Raw genomic sequence first — 14645 nt, forward strand, 5'->3', positions numbered from 1 at the left:
TTAGTTTCTCACTCGGTTGTTTCATATTTATTGAGGTTCCGGTTAATTCGGATATTTATGTGATTCATTAAAGAGAAAACTGTTCCCTATATAAAAAAAAATTCTAAATCTTTTTATCAGAATTTCTGGTTCTAAATGATGTAGAACCTAATTGGTAATATATAAATAAAATGCATTGATAATGTAAAATAAAATTTTCTATCAATATATACGAGGTAAATCCTTACCAAAGAAATTTCTTGTTTACACATTAATGTTGTATTTTGTATTTATTGAACTTTCTTTCTTCATTTGAACTTCAAATAAAATATTAGGATATGCTTGGATGTTTGTTATGTATCGTTTCATAATGTATCATGTCGTATTGTATTGCATCGTTTTGAAATGTATAAAATTTGGAAAATTATTTACTATGCTGTCGTTTTATGATGTCATGCACCAAAAAATGAAGAATAAACTTTTAATATTAAGCAAAAAAGTAAGGTACATGGCACAAGTAGTGTATAAATAGTAGGATAAAGAATAAAATAAGATTAATTAATAATAAGGAAGGAAAAAATAAAAAATAAAGTTAACGATGCAACCACCTCAAATCGATCGTTATATAAAGTGATATTTTTCATCGTTACGTAACAGGTTTAACGATAGATACAATAAAATTTAAATAACAATTAAAATAACTATTATATCTAAAATAATAATACGGTACAATACAATAAGAGTACTAGTTTTTACTTACAAATTCTTAAATTATTTAAATTCTTTGTAACTTTAATTTAAACACTCTTTTTCCATTTCAACTCAAAAAACACATGCTTCATTTACAGTACATGACTTGTTCAATTATTTGTTACTATTCACGTGCTTTATTTACAGTACAGTAAAAAAAAGAAGAAGTCCGTATTCATCACACTACACAATACAGAGTATACGATGTCCGTTTTAAACGCAAGGAAAATGCCATCTCCTATTTCTCTTTCCTCTTTTCTGTTTAATTATTTACTCTACTAAATATTCCTCTCTATATTGCCGGCGATCTTTTTTCCGGTGATTTACACGTTTTCCGATCATTTCTCTATATTTACAGTTTCAGTCCTTTCTATTTCCAGCTCTTTTTTTGTTTTGTTTTATTTGGTTTTAAACAGAATTAATGGTTTCTGATTGGGAGAAATGTAGTTGAACTAAAACGGTGTTTTTGATGTGAGCGGTTAGTTATTTTTTGCGCTTTTTTTTGTCATTTAATTGCTGCTAATTTAAGCTGAAACCATATCTTATTTTCACTATTTCTGAGCGGAATTTCGTATAAGGTTCTCTGAATAATTTAGTTCTTAAAAGAGTGTTTTTGGCGTGCAGTTAGTTCTTTTTTGGGCTTTTTTTAAAAAAGAAAAATTAGTTTCTGCTAGTTTAAGCTAAAACATAGCTTAATTTTCATTATTTCAGAGAGGATTTTCGTATAAGGTTGTTTTCTGAAAATTTTAGTTCTTAAAAGAGTGTTTTTGGCGTCCAGTTAGTTAAGTTTTCGGCTGTTTTTGTAATTTATTTGCTGCTATTAAAGCTAAAATATAGCTTAATTTTCATCATTTCAGAGAGGAATTTTGTCTTAGGTTGTTTATCAGATTAATTTTGTCAATGGCCGCACATAATTATCATGGTCCAGTTAGTGGAAAAAAGAGTATGGAGTGGGATTTAAATGATTGGAAATGGGATGGTGATTTATTTACAGCTGCACCGCTGAATAATAATTCAGTGCCATCAGATTGTTGTAAGAGCAAACAGTTAATGTTTCCTATAGGATCAGATATTCATCCAGAAACTAGTAGAATCTCCAATTGTTTTCCATCTGGTTCAGATGAATTACTGACATTAGGAAATAATGATAAAAGGAGGAAAGAATTGGAGAAAAGGAGGCGGGCGATCGTCATTGAAGATGATGAACTGGATAATGAAGAAGAAGCTGGATCACTTAATTTGAAGCTAGGTGGACAATTGTATCCCGTGATGGAAGGGGATGTGGAAAAATGGGAAGGGAAGAGTGGTAAAAAGACGAAAATTGGTGGGGTTTTGTCGAATCGTGCAGTTTGTTGTCAAGTGCAGGATTGTCGAACTGATTTGAGCAATGCTAAAGATTACCACCGACGACATAAAGTGTGTGATGTGCATTCTAAAGCTGCTAAAGCTTTGGTGGGCAATGTTATGCAGCGGTTTTGTCAGCAGTGCAGTAGGTAGCTTTCTAGTAGAACATTTGCAATATTTTTGTAGGAATATCTATATATTTTAAAATTATTATCTCTAATTTTGTGAACCATTTAAATATGATAAAATCAGATATTGGGAAAACCAGATAGATTGGTTTTTATCATCTCTAGTTTTATGAACCAAAGGAGCCTTGGTGCAGCGGTAAGAGTTGTTGTTGTGTGACCAGGAGGTCACGGATTCAAGCTGTGGAAACATGCTCGTGCAGAAATGTAAGATAAGGTTGTGTACAATAGACCCAATGTGGTCTGACCAATCCCGGGAGTCTGGGATCTGCCCATAGCGGGAGCTTAGTGCACGTGGTTGTACTTTGATCTTTAGTCTTATGTACCAGTTAAAATATTATAAAATTAGAAGTTTTGGAAACCTGATACATTGGTTTTTCTTATACGTTAGACTAAATAGATAACATTGTCCATAACTTAGTCATTGTCTCTGTTTTGATGCAACATGCCCTAATATATCTCGTGGAATTGTGTGGTTACCTCATCTAAAAGGTTGAGGTGTTAGAGAGGGAACACTTTTATTTAGTTAATTATGTCTTCAATACATCTACATTTTAATACTCTGGAACATGTAATCATGGAAGATGATCATGGTTTGGTGTTATGATTACTTTTGGGCAGGTTTCATGTTCTACAAGAGTTTGATGAGGGGAAGCGGAGCTGTCGTAGGCGGTTAGCTGGTCATAACAGGCGAAGAAGAAAAACACATCCAGAAAACGTAGCTAATGGAGCCTCCATGAATGATGAGGGGGGTAGTAACTACTTATTAATTAGTCTGCTGAGGATACTGGCCAACGTACAATGTAAGTTGTTATCTGTATTCCATGCTTTTCCTGCATGATATCTTTGTTTCTTATGACAGAAGATGTTCGGCCAATTAATTAGGTAATAGCATTCTCATGACGTAATAGGGTGTGCTTGTAAGTTCTTTCGCTGTTATGCTAATTGGTTAGAGTGCTATTCTATAAGCAAGAAGTTTAGAAAGAGAAGAATGTATAGTTATTCTTTTCCTGACATAGTATCAACTTGATGAATACAATGATGTCTATCCCATAAACAGCATTTCGTCTCTATGAATCGGGAGTTGTAAGATATAACTGATAGTTGGTATTGCTTTTGGGGACAGGAGGGTTGTTTTCCTATACTGTATTTAGTTTGAATGGTTGAAACATCAGGACAGGTTCTTATTACCTAGTTTGGATAATCCGATTTATCCTAAAGGCTACACATGATATAGGGCATTGGGTCAGGTATTAGCAACTAATAATTGATGGACATTAAAATAGATCTCGGTGGTAATTATCGACTGATGCTTCTACTGAAACATTAGCCATCAATACTTGTGGACTATCCTTTGAGGCTGTATTCTGAAGTAATCTATAGAACTAACCATAATAGTTAACTTTTAATCTGTACGGGATTGTACATTAGTTGGAATAATTTATGTAAACTGCAACAATTGGGAAACTCTAGAATTTCCATAAAGATTAAATACATCCATAGAAGTAGTAGAAATCATATGAAAGTCCACTAGTTCTATTGATTTTTTGAGTGATCTTCGAAAGAGTAGCTGCTGAGAGACCGGTAAGTTTTACTGCAATATAACGAACTTTAGGGATATACAACAGAAGGGTCTGATGAGTTGAAGCTATCTTGCCTATTAATTCCTTGAACTTGGAAGAAGTTCATATAGATCTTTGATTTTCTTTTGAAATCTTTAACTGCAAGTCACATTAATTAATGTATATAACCATCATTACTCAAATTTGAGGGCGGGGATATCCTGCATAACATACCATTCGCCGTCACTAACGATGAAGATCCAGCTCTTTAGCACCTAGACTCAGATTTTCGTGTCTTTCAAAACCTCTAAGGTGTAATCCAGTTAGGGGTGGAATTATGATTTTATCGCAGTGGTCAAGTGCGCTGGACGACGTAGCGTTCTCGTTTAAATGGTACCATAAAAAAGAGACCAGATTGCTACTAGAGAGAGGAATTCACTCTGGGTAGATTGGTTGAACGCAGAGTCGCAGACCTTCCACTGGCAGTCGATCATGTTTTCTCTCATTTGTATATTCTTAGGACACGTTTGGTTACAAGTATTAAGGAAATAATCCTTGTATAAAATATTATTATTGTTAATACCACTATTATTTTGTACAAAAATCATTCTATTGCTTTATTAATCCATGTATTTAGTCCCTGTATTATAATCTTTGTATTGAGTTATCTGCAAACCAAACTACCCCTTACAGTTTAGACTAGCCTATAAATGGTTATGTGACTCAATTACAAGTCTTCTTTTGTCATGCTTTGACGAAGTGGTTATGTAGCTGCTGAAGGAAAGGAGTACTAAAATTTATGCTGCTTTGATCCATCTTTTCCATAGTGCCTAACTCATTCCATGACTGCATCTGGTGAGAGTGTAATCCGAAGAGCCTTCAGAAAGAGTTCTAATTGGATTATCCTCAGAGGACTCTTGCTTTTTTATTGGAAATTAGGTTTTTCAAATAATTGTCTTTTGAAGTACCAAGATTCTGGAGACTTGGAATTTACTCTGAGAGAGAGAGAGACACAATTGTATTGCAGGCACAGTTGATTCATTCTCAATTTCTCAATGGCTTCTGATTCAGCTATTTTTGTGGGGTGTTTGGAAATTCATAAATTTTGTTGAGCATTGTTAAAATGTTAAGTGTTAGTGGTAGCATGTTAGAGTTAGAGTATTAGGGTTAATTTCTTAAGTTGGATATTGCTCCATGGTGGGCAATATCATATTAATTTTAGATGTCTTGTATTCATTAAATCATCAAGTCATCAATATGTCTCTTCTCTCTCATTTCTCCTCACAAGGTATTAAGACCTCTATGATATTGGTAGAGATTTTAAGTAGCTTCTGTCTTGTGGAATGCGATCTTCTTATATGAGTGGTTATAGTTTCAAATTTTTGACCTACTTTGGAAACTTTAATCATGGCTGAGACTTTCCTTCCTAGAAGAAAGAAAAGGAGAAGATGATTTTGTGCTGAGACTTGATCCAAGTTAACCTTTATTAGGCTAAGAAGTTAGAACTGAGAACAAGGGAATTATTTGATTACTTTCCTCATGGAAAAGTGTCGCATCTTGTGAAAACTTTCTCAGATCACGGGCTACTATGGAGAAATGCTGAATGCAGAGATAAATAACCAAAGACATAAACATCACTCATGATACTTTATCAAGAGTTTGTTATCTTCGTCAAACCCCTTTAAACTCAATTTTGTGTTGGGTATGCTAAATATATTATTAATTTCTGCACAATATATCTCCAATTTAGAAAAACAGTGATGTTGACCTTCCCAACAAGGCTATTCATTGACATATGGGCTAAAATTATTTGGAGGAGTAGGTATCTTATGAAACCACCTGAGTATTGAATACCTTTTGATGACTGCGATTGCAAGGTTTTGACTGTTGTTTTGTTTGAGAACTCATTACCATGTAAATTAAACTAAATCCAGTTCTCTTGAGAGTATATAAACATATCCACGTTGACAGTGCGTTAGAGGGTAAATTAACATATTGTTGTTAATGGAATCTTTTCACTTGATTATGTACTGATAATGTCTCTTGTAATATTGGGCTTAGTTTATGCAGTTGGGAGTCCTAATTAGCTAAGGGAGTACTTAGTACCAAGTCAGTTTGTCTCTAACAAGCTTTTGAGTTCCACAAGAATCATGATAACGTATAGGCACATAGATAGGTACTTATTTTGAGATTTTGGTGCATGTGAATTGGAGGAGTTACTTTTTGGCTTCTTCTCATTATGAAATGCAGCCAATAGCTCAGATCAAACTAAAGACCAGGATCTACTGTCTCATCTGCTGAGAAACCTAGCTAGTTTGGTTGGTGCAACTAATGAGAGGAATACGTGGGGCTTGTTGTCTGCACCTCCAGAGCAGCGGAATGCAGGGACATCTATGGGGGCTCCGAAAGAGGTCTGCACTAGATCCAAACATTGGTATTGAACCTTTCTCTCTTCAGCTTCTGATTGGATTGATTTGCAGGAATCTCTTAGGCCTACTGGGAATTGTTTGATACCTGCATCTGAAGTGACAGAGAAGAGAATGGGCAGGAGTGATGTTGAGTGTGGGATTTTACAAAATCCTTGTGCTTGGCAGCCTGATTCTCTATGTTGCAGAAAAGAGAGCTCACCTATCAATGCAAATGCCTCAGCTAAGGTGAAGCTGAATAATATCGATTTGAATAACATCTATGATGATTCTCAAGATGGCAATCAAAAGCTGCAGAATTCTGATGCCTCTGCAAACCCAGGGGCTTCATCTTCTGGCTGTCCTCTATGGATATGTCATGACCCTCATAAGTCAAGCCCAGGGACAAGTGGGAACTCGGGATCTACCTCATCCCTTTCGCTATCTAATTCCAGTGGAGAGGCTCAGGTATGAGTTTTGTTTTCTATTGCTGTTTACCATTGTACTCATATGCAATTTGTTTAGCTGACAGGCATGTTTTCTGCAGTGCTGGTCTTCAGCTTCTAATTTGTCCCTAAAATTTTGATGAAATATCTGGAAATTGAAATCCATATCTTTAGCAGGCTTGTGTACATTGTTACTTTAACACTATCCACAAAAAGAAAATAAATGAATAAAGAAGACAGGTTTTGATGAAATATCTGGAAATTGAAATCCATATCTTAGCAGGCTTGTGTACATCGTTGTTCTCATCTATGCTTTAAGCTCGAGTAAGTAAAGTAGCTTAATAATACTTTCTGCAATTAGCACTTGTACTCCCAGCCTTGCTAGGCCTTCAAAATTGGCTGCGTGTAATCCTGACTATGATTCACTACTTCCACCAAATATGGTAGATTATGATGTAAAAATGTCCAATCTGCCCTGCTGTATTGGCTCTACAGTCCATAGATCCTCCAATATATATGTGCAGCTTACTACGATGTTCCATAGCTATGCTCTTCCAAACTCTATCAGCCAGACATTCTGTCATAGAGGCTGCTAAATTTACCTGTGCAGATATTCAATTGCCCCGTTTCTGTCATATAAACTGCGGCTATGAGATATGTGGCTCCTATATCCTATACTTACCAAGGTGTTTTGCAGTAAAATTCTCTCTTTGAGAAAATTTGATTCAGTTAAATTTTGATGATAAAGAAAATATTGTTGATGTTTGGTAAGTAGATCTTTGAGTTTGAGATCAATGTGTTTGTATCATAAGGTTACTCTAGGCTGTTTGTCCCTGTAGTGCTAGTCAGATACTTGATCTTAGCCAAAAGGCCGAGAAAGATATTGTAGTGCTAGTCAGATACAGAAAAGATATTTCCAATGACTTTGATTATTAACACTTGATGCATCAATGGATAAAGATGATTTGTCTCTTAACTACAAGATTTTGACTAATTTTCAGAGTCGAACGGATCGTATAGTCTTTAAACTCTTTGGGAAAGATCCTGGTGATTTTCCTACAGCCTTGCGGAAAGAGGTATTTTGTACTCTTGCTATAATATTCTTCAATGACAGTGTTCTCATGTTTCTTTTATATCAATTTGAAACCAAGCCTTCTCTATTCCTGGGCAATTGCAGATTCTTGATTGGTTATCACACAGTCCTACAGATATTGAAAGCTACATTAGGCCCGGTTGTATTATACTAACAATATATCTTCGGATGGATAAATCCATATGGGAGGAGGTAAATTTTTTAATTCTCAGAAATGTATTACTTAATTTTCTGAGAGGAAGAAGCGGAGCAATAAGGTTTTTAGGCTTTGTTATTTAACAATAAAGGGAAAGGAAAGAGAAAACATGTGGCCAGAATGGATAATATTTGGCTAAAATGAAGCCAAAAATGAGTGTGATATTAACTTGCCTGATACTTGAAATCAGATATTTACTTTAGTTATCCCCTGTATAAGCTATTCGTTGTACTTTTCAACAAAATGAAACTAGCAAATTAAATCCCCTCAGGCCATACATATTCTCTTTCCTTTTCCTTTTCCTGTTCTCTTAATGTTTTAGCCTATAATATATTGCTCCTAATTGCTTTCCTTTTGCAGCTTTATTGTGATCTTAACTCTAGTTTGAGGAAGCTTCTTAATGCATCCGCGGATTCCTTTTGGCAAACTGGATGGGTTTATACTAGGGTGAATGATCGAGTGGCATTTTTGTTTAATGGTATATTCTCATCCTTCATTGTATCCTTTCTTGATCTATCTTTTTCTCGACAGTAACGCCACTGATATGAACATTGAGTCTTTGCTTCTGTACTACAGGGCAGGTTGTTCTGGACACTTCCTTACCAGTCAAAAGACATAGGAGCTGTGGGATATCAATTGTCAAACCTATCGCAGTTTGTGCCTCCAAAAGAGTTCAGTTTTTGGTGAAAGGCTTTAACCTATCTCGGCCCACTACAAGGTGACTTTAATAGACATTGGTTTGATCCTAAAGACGTTTGCCTTTTCCTTTTCCTATTAGTCTCTGCTTAGTTGGTTAGAGTATTTTGAGCTAGTTAATTGATTCTTTGTGTGTCTCCACTTCCCTTTTAGGTTACTATGTGCCCTGGAAGGGAATTACCTGGTCCAGGGTAACTGTACTGATATGATGGTAGGAGCTGATTCTTGTTTGGACCATGAAGAGATCCAGTCCCTTAGCTTTCCTTGTATTGTGCCAAATGTTACTGGCAGAGGGTTCATTGAGGTGAAGTTATTTTTTTTCTCCTTAATGCTTATTAATTGTTAATTTATCTTCTTGTTTTCCCTATCTTGGAGCAATCGTGTTTGGTTTATTATGAATGGAATTTGATGCTCGTTGGTTTACTAATGACTCAGTTTTATCTTGCAAGTAAATTTAGTGAAGTACCTCAATGAAAAGGATTAACATTTGGTCTCTATGTGCACAGTAAACCTAGGCTTGGGTGACAAAATATAAAATATAAATGCATTAACCGATCAGGCAAAAAAAGAAAGAAAAATGATATCTATTTTCTTTTTAACTCATTGGTACATGCAAACTATTATAGTATTATGTACTAACCTTTTGGTTTGACTCCCTGTTACTAGTTATGTGTTACTTTTCATTAGATCAACAGATTCTGGTTCATACTTCAGGTTTGTACTTACCTGATAAAATAGAGTAAAATCTTGTATCTCCCTCTCCTCTTTCTGCAGAAAATTGACTGTATTGGGTACACTTTATTCTACTTCTGAAATGTAGTGTTCGTTATCTTTGACTAGGTTGAGGACCATGGTCTTAGTAGCAACTTCTTCCCATTTATAGTTGCAGAGAAAGATGTTTGCTCTGAGATTCGTACATTGGAGAGCAATATTGAGGTTGATGAAATGGCTGATGGTTTTCTGCAAGGAACTGAAAAATTGCAAGCCAGAGACCAAGCTCTGGAATTTTTACATGAAATGGGTTGGCTGCTTCATAGAAGTCATTTGAAATTTAGAGTGGGTTCTGGTGTCAACTTGAATCTCTTCCCTTTTCAGCGATTCAAGTGGCTTATAGAATTCTCCATTGACCAAGACTGGTGTGCTGTCGTAAAGAAACTGTTGGATGTTTTCTTCAATGGCGTTGTAGATGTAGGACAACAGTCATCACTTGACGTTCCTTTGCGGGAGGTTGGCATCCTTCATCAAGCCGTGAGAAGAAAGTGCAAATCCATGGTAGAAGTCCTATTGAAATACCGTCCGCATGGAGCTTTTGACAAATCAGGACTAAAAAAGCAACAAGATGATCGTGACTATTTATTTAGACCTGATGCAGTGGGTCCTGGGGGTTTGACTCCACTTCATATTGTTGCTAGTCTTGCTGGCTTTGAGAATCTTTTGGATGCATTAATTGATGATCCGGGACAGGTATATCTCCTTTTATTATGTGCATTTTGGTCTGTTGCATTGGAAACTGACAGTCCCCTCAATCCACAGAAAGGGGGTGTGCAGGTGGGTGTGGGGGTTTTGGGGGGGGGGGGGGGCTGTGAAGCATGATGAGATCAGCAATGACCTGCACTTTTTCCTCTTTATCAGTGCTGATATAGTGGCACTTTGTTCCCGGATGGCTCTAGAATACTTAGTAGTTTACTTAAGAATTTTTAGAACATCTATTCTGTATTTTTCTCTGGTTCCCTTGTTTGGGAAGGAATGAGTTAGCCAGGTATTTCAAGGAGCTGATGATTGTTTTCTTCAGGTGGGAATTGAAGCTTGGAAAAGTGCCTGTGACAGTACCGGACTGACACCTAATGATTATGCATGCTTGCGAGGCCATTACTCGTATATTCATATTGTCCAAAAGAAAATCGGTCAGAAACCAGGTGATGAGCATGTTGTTCTCGATATCCCTGGTTCGGTGCTGGATAGCAGTATCAAGCAGAAACTATCCAATGGTCATAGGTCTGTAAGTATTGCTAGCTTACAAACTGAGAAGTCTTTAAGGAAACCAATTAAAACGCATTGCAGACAGTGCGACCAGAAATACTATTATGGAAACCCGGGATCATCACTTGCAATATACAAACCGGCAATGCTTTCAATGGTTGCTATTGCTGCCATCTGCGTTTGTGTAGCTTTGTTATTCAAAAGCTCACCGGAGGTTCTTTACTCGTTCAGACCGTTCAGGTGGGAGCTGCTGAAGTATGGCTCCATCTAAAGTATAGCCTAATATCATGGTTATAGAAGACAGTATAGGATACCATGACTTGTTTTTTTCTTCTGAATTTATTGATCGCAATATAACTGGAGAGTTCCAACTCTATGTATATTTTATGTTTTACTAATTCGTCATAAAATATATGAGAAGCTCTAACTACAAATAGGGAAGTTATATTCTTTTTATATGTTGATGGTAGAACTAGAATAGGACTGGCCACTGGGATTGTAGTTGTAGATGCTGCAGATCTGAGCCCGAATATGTAGTGGATAATAAGTAGATTGCTGCAGATCTCAACTATATAGAGTACTAATTGCTTACATCTATGGTCTGAGCACATCATTTTCCTGCTAAATTGACTTCTTTGCATCCATTTAGGTAAAATCTGGACAAGCTGTTACATTTGTCATCAACTTTGTTCTTTTTAGCTGTTCTTTCGTCGCCCAAACCTCTGTTGCAATCTTTCATTTTTCTTTGTATAGTTTTAGTATAATTCATCATTGTCAAAATTGTCATTTCTGATTCAAGATTACTTGGACAAAGATTTGTTCCAGATAGCAGATCGGCCAATGGGAATCGAGACAGCTACTACTAATTGAAAATCTTTATCTAACATATTGAAGGAATATTGGACCAAAAAAGGTTCTATCATGCCTACTGCCCGCAGCAACATATAACAAAAGGCAAGAGTTTATAACCTCAACCAATAATACCAAGTATACTCCACTTTCCCAAGAAAGTTAAGAACAATATTTCTTAAACCAAGAACAAAAGAAATTTAAGATATTGAAAAACTTATAGAAGAAACAACTGCATCAGAATCAAGATTGAGGCTTGTCCCACTTGAGAGGCTTAACAACTTCCCATGTAAAGTCAGGATCATCTCTACCAAAATGACCATAAGCAGCAGTTTTCAAGAATCTGTTGTTGCCACCCCTCTTTAAATCCAAGTCAATTGACATCATACCAGGCCTAAAATCAAAGTTCTCCTTCACAATCTTGAGAATTTCCTTATCTGGTATTTTTCCAGTTCCATAAGTATCTACAAACACAGACAAAGGCTCGGGCACGCCAATGGCATACGAAACCTGCACAATGCACCTTCTAGCAAGACCATTGGCAACAATGCTTTTTGCAGCTTGTCTTACAATATATGCACCACTTCTATCAACCTTGGTAGGATCCTTTCCTGAAAATGCACCACCCCCGTGTGCACCCCACCCTCCATAGGTATCGATAATGATCTTTCGGCCTGTGAGACCAGCATCACCATGAGGTCCACCAATGACAAATCGGCCCGATGGGTTAAGGTGGAATATGGTGTTTTCATCAAGATACTTCTCGGGTATCACGGGTTTGATTACATGTTCTTTCAGATCACAGGCGATTTCATCGTTTGTGACAGTCTCATCATGTTGAGTGGAGATGAGGACAGTATGGACACGAACCGGAACCATAGCACCATTGTCATTGTAATACTCAACAGTAACCTGAGTTTTACCATCAGGCCTGAGCCAAGAGCAAGTTCCATTCTTGCGAACCTCAGTAAGGCGAGCGCCAAGTTTAGTAGCAAGAACATGGCTAAGGGGCATCAATTCAGGTGTCTCATCAGTGGCATAACCAAACATATGACCCTGATCACCAGCACCAATTTCCTCTGGTTTTTTGGTTAAGTGACCATGAACACCTTGCGCGATATCAGGGCTCTGCTGTTCAATGTTCACAAGAACCTTGCAATTATCAGCATCCAACCCCACATCAGCGGATACAAATCCAATCGCCCGACATGTATCACGTACAATTTTCTCATAATCTACAATGGCTTTAGTGGTGATCTCACCAAAGACCATGACCAAGTTGGTCTTAGTACAAGTTTCACAAGCAACTTTGCTTTCAGGATCCTGAGCAAGACAAGCATCAAGAACAGCATCAGATACTTGGTCACAGAGTTTGTCAGGATGTCCCTCATTGACAGATTCAGATGTGAACAAGAAAGTCTCCATTTCTTTAAAACTGTGTATAAAAAAGTTGGATGATATCAGTATTTGGAAAGAATTCAAAAATCACAATTGAGTTGAAAAAAGAAAATTACTCATGGCTGGTATTTATACCAATCCACCATAAACACACGGTTATCACTAAACTATAGTTCATTGATACACATTCTCACATCAATTCATCATTTGATCAAAGGCGAAGCCATAATTTCAATCTTATGGGTTATGGATTTTAGAACGACTTTAAGTGCTAAACACTGGGTTCTAAGTTTAATATTTGTACATATTTAATGAATTTTTTCACACAAATACACTGTTTGAGCAAAAACTATTGGGTTCAGCCGAATCCATAGCTCGGCTTTTACCTCCGCCCCTATCGACAATGGTATATTAACACTACAATATTTTGATATACAATGGTTAGTGATAAAATTAAGGTGACAGTGTATACTAATTAACTATGGCTAAGAGATAACAATTTATGTAAAGACACATATCATGTGTTTATTTGATTGGTGTAAACACTAGGCATGACATGAGTAAGTTATTCCATTGAACTATAGTATACTGCAAATGATCATAAAAACAGACCCCAAAAATCCATGAATGTAGTGGCAGACGTAGTATCCTAAGTTTTTAACAAAGTATGAATACAACAATAACCACAAATACAGTGTAATCCACAAGTGAGGTCTAGGGAGCATAATATGTACGCAGACCCGATGGACCAACAAAGTATGAATCTTGATTGATATTACACATAAATAAGCTTCAAATCTAACTCACTTCTTGTGTTTTTAAGAGTCCTCTTAAACATGAAGATGAAAAAAAACCACAATTAAGGATACAAACGCTAAACTATGTTAAAGCAGCATCTCAAGACCTAAGTTTGGACCATTTCCAAAAATTCAAGAACATAAAATAAGTGAATTAGATCGATCTAAAGGATCAGCCCGGTGCACAAAGCATTTCGCGGGCACACACGCATACCAAAGGTTATAGTATAGACAGTATAGCCAAACGCAAGCATTAATGATTGATTTACCGTTGCTACGTGAATCAAATTTATAAAGAGAAAAAAGAAAATACTACAAGTAATTGAATAGGACTGCAAACCCAAAGAACGAAATGTAGAAATAGAGAGGGATAGAGAAATGAGACCTTAAAAAGTGGGTGCAAAATGATCTCTTGTCAAAGTAAGAACATAGAAAGGCAAGAAAGTTGGTAAACAAAGATGTCTTTATATAGTAAGAAAATGGGAGTAATTTTGATCATAATATGGGGTAGATTCATTATGTATTTTTACTGGGGTAGTTGGGATTCTCATATTTACGACATACCTTATTAATTTAGTCAAACTACCTTAAATAAACAGCTCAACTCCATAGTATTTAAATTAAAGAATTTAATACATAGTCAGTGTCGGTAGACACGGTTTTACTGCTGTCCTCCAAATCCAGCTCCTATTCAGTCTGGTCCAATCATTCTTGTCGTCAGTAATATGAATTTAAGTTTGATTTATTGTCGGTGTAGAAGTATTTAAATGATAAAAAATTGCTTAATATACATTATATACTCCGTTCACTTTTACTTGGTCAATGTTTTAAAAATAAATTTTTACTTTTACTTGTCATTTTTAGCATATTAAGAGAAGATAATTTTTTTTTTCTAATTATACCCACAATATTAATTACTCATTTCAAATCATTTTTTCAAATCCATTAAAAGTATGCATCAATTA

At 36.1% G+C, this 14645-nt stretch overlaps 2 protein-coding genes across 4 annotated transcripts; one reads left to right on the top strand and one right to left on the bottom strand.

The window, feature by feature from the left end:
* Positions 1–922: 922 nt before the first annotated feature.
* Positions 923–11070, top strand: LOC107829889 (squamosa promoter-binding-like protein 12). 3 transcript variants are annotated; one of them, XM_075227703.1, is made up of 12 exons: positions 951–1047; positions 1587–2222; positions 2880–3061; positions 6071–6231; positions 6301–6693; positions 7673–7747; positions 7849–7956; positions 8321–8438; positions 8537–8678; positions 8810–8960; positions 9497–10120; positions 10449–11070. In XM_075227703.1, the coding sequence occupies exons 2-12, from the start codon at positions 1630–1632 to the stop codon at positions 10905–10907; spliced, it is 3006 nt and encodes a 1001-aa protein (XP_075083804.1). In that variant the 5' UTR covers positions 951–1047; positions 1587–1629; the 3' UTR covers positions 10908–11070. The 3 variants fall into 3 exon arrangements, with proteins under 3 accessions (XP_016512846.1, XP_075083804.1, XP_075083803.1); XM_075227702.1 differs by having other exon boundaries at positions 953–1207; XM_016657360.2 differs by having other exon boundaries at positions 923–2222.
* A 511-nt stretch (positions 11071–11581) lies between these two features.
* LOC107829890 (S-adenosylmethionine synthase 2) lies at positions 11582–14205 on the bottom strand. Its single transcript, XM_016657361.2, has 2 exons — positions 14066–14205; positions 11582–12920 (listed from the first exon to the last, which is right to left on the bottom strand). Exon 2 carries the CDS (start codon positions 12908–12910, stop codon positions 11729–11731), a length of 1182 nt encoding a protein of 393 aa, XP_016512847.1. The 5' UTR covers positions 12911–12920; positions 14066–14205; the 3' UTR covers positions 11582–11728.
* Positions 14206–14645: the final 440 nt, after the last annotated feature.

Source organism: Nicotiana tabacum, chromosome 13 (assembly GCF_000715075.1).
Source record: "Nicotiana tabacum cultivar K326 chromosome 13, ASM71507v2, whole genome shotgun sequence".
Taxonomy (NCBI): Eukaryota; Viridiplantae; Streptophyta; class Magnoliopsida; order Solanales; family Solanaceae; genus Nicotiana; species Nicotiana tabacum.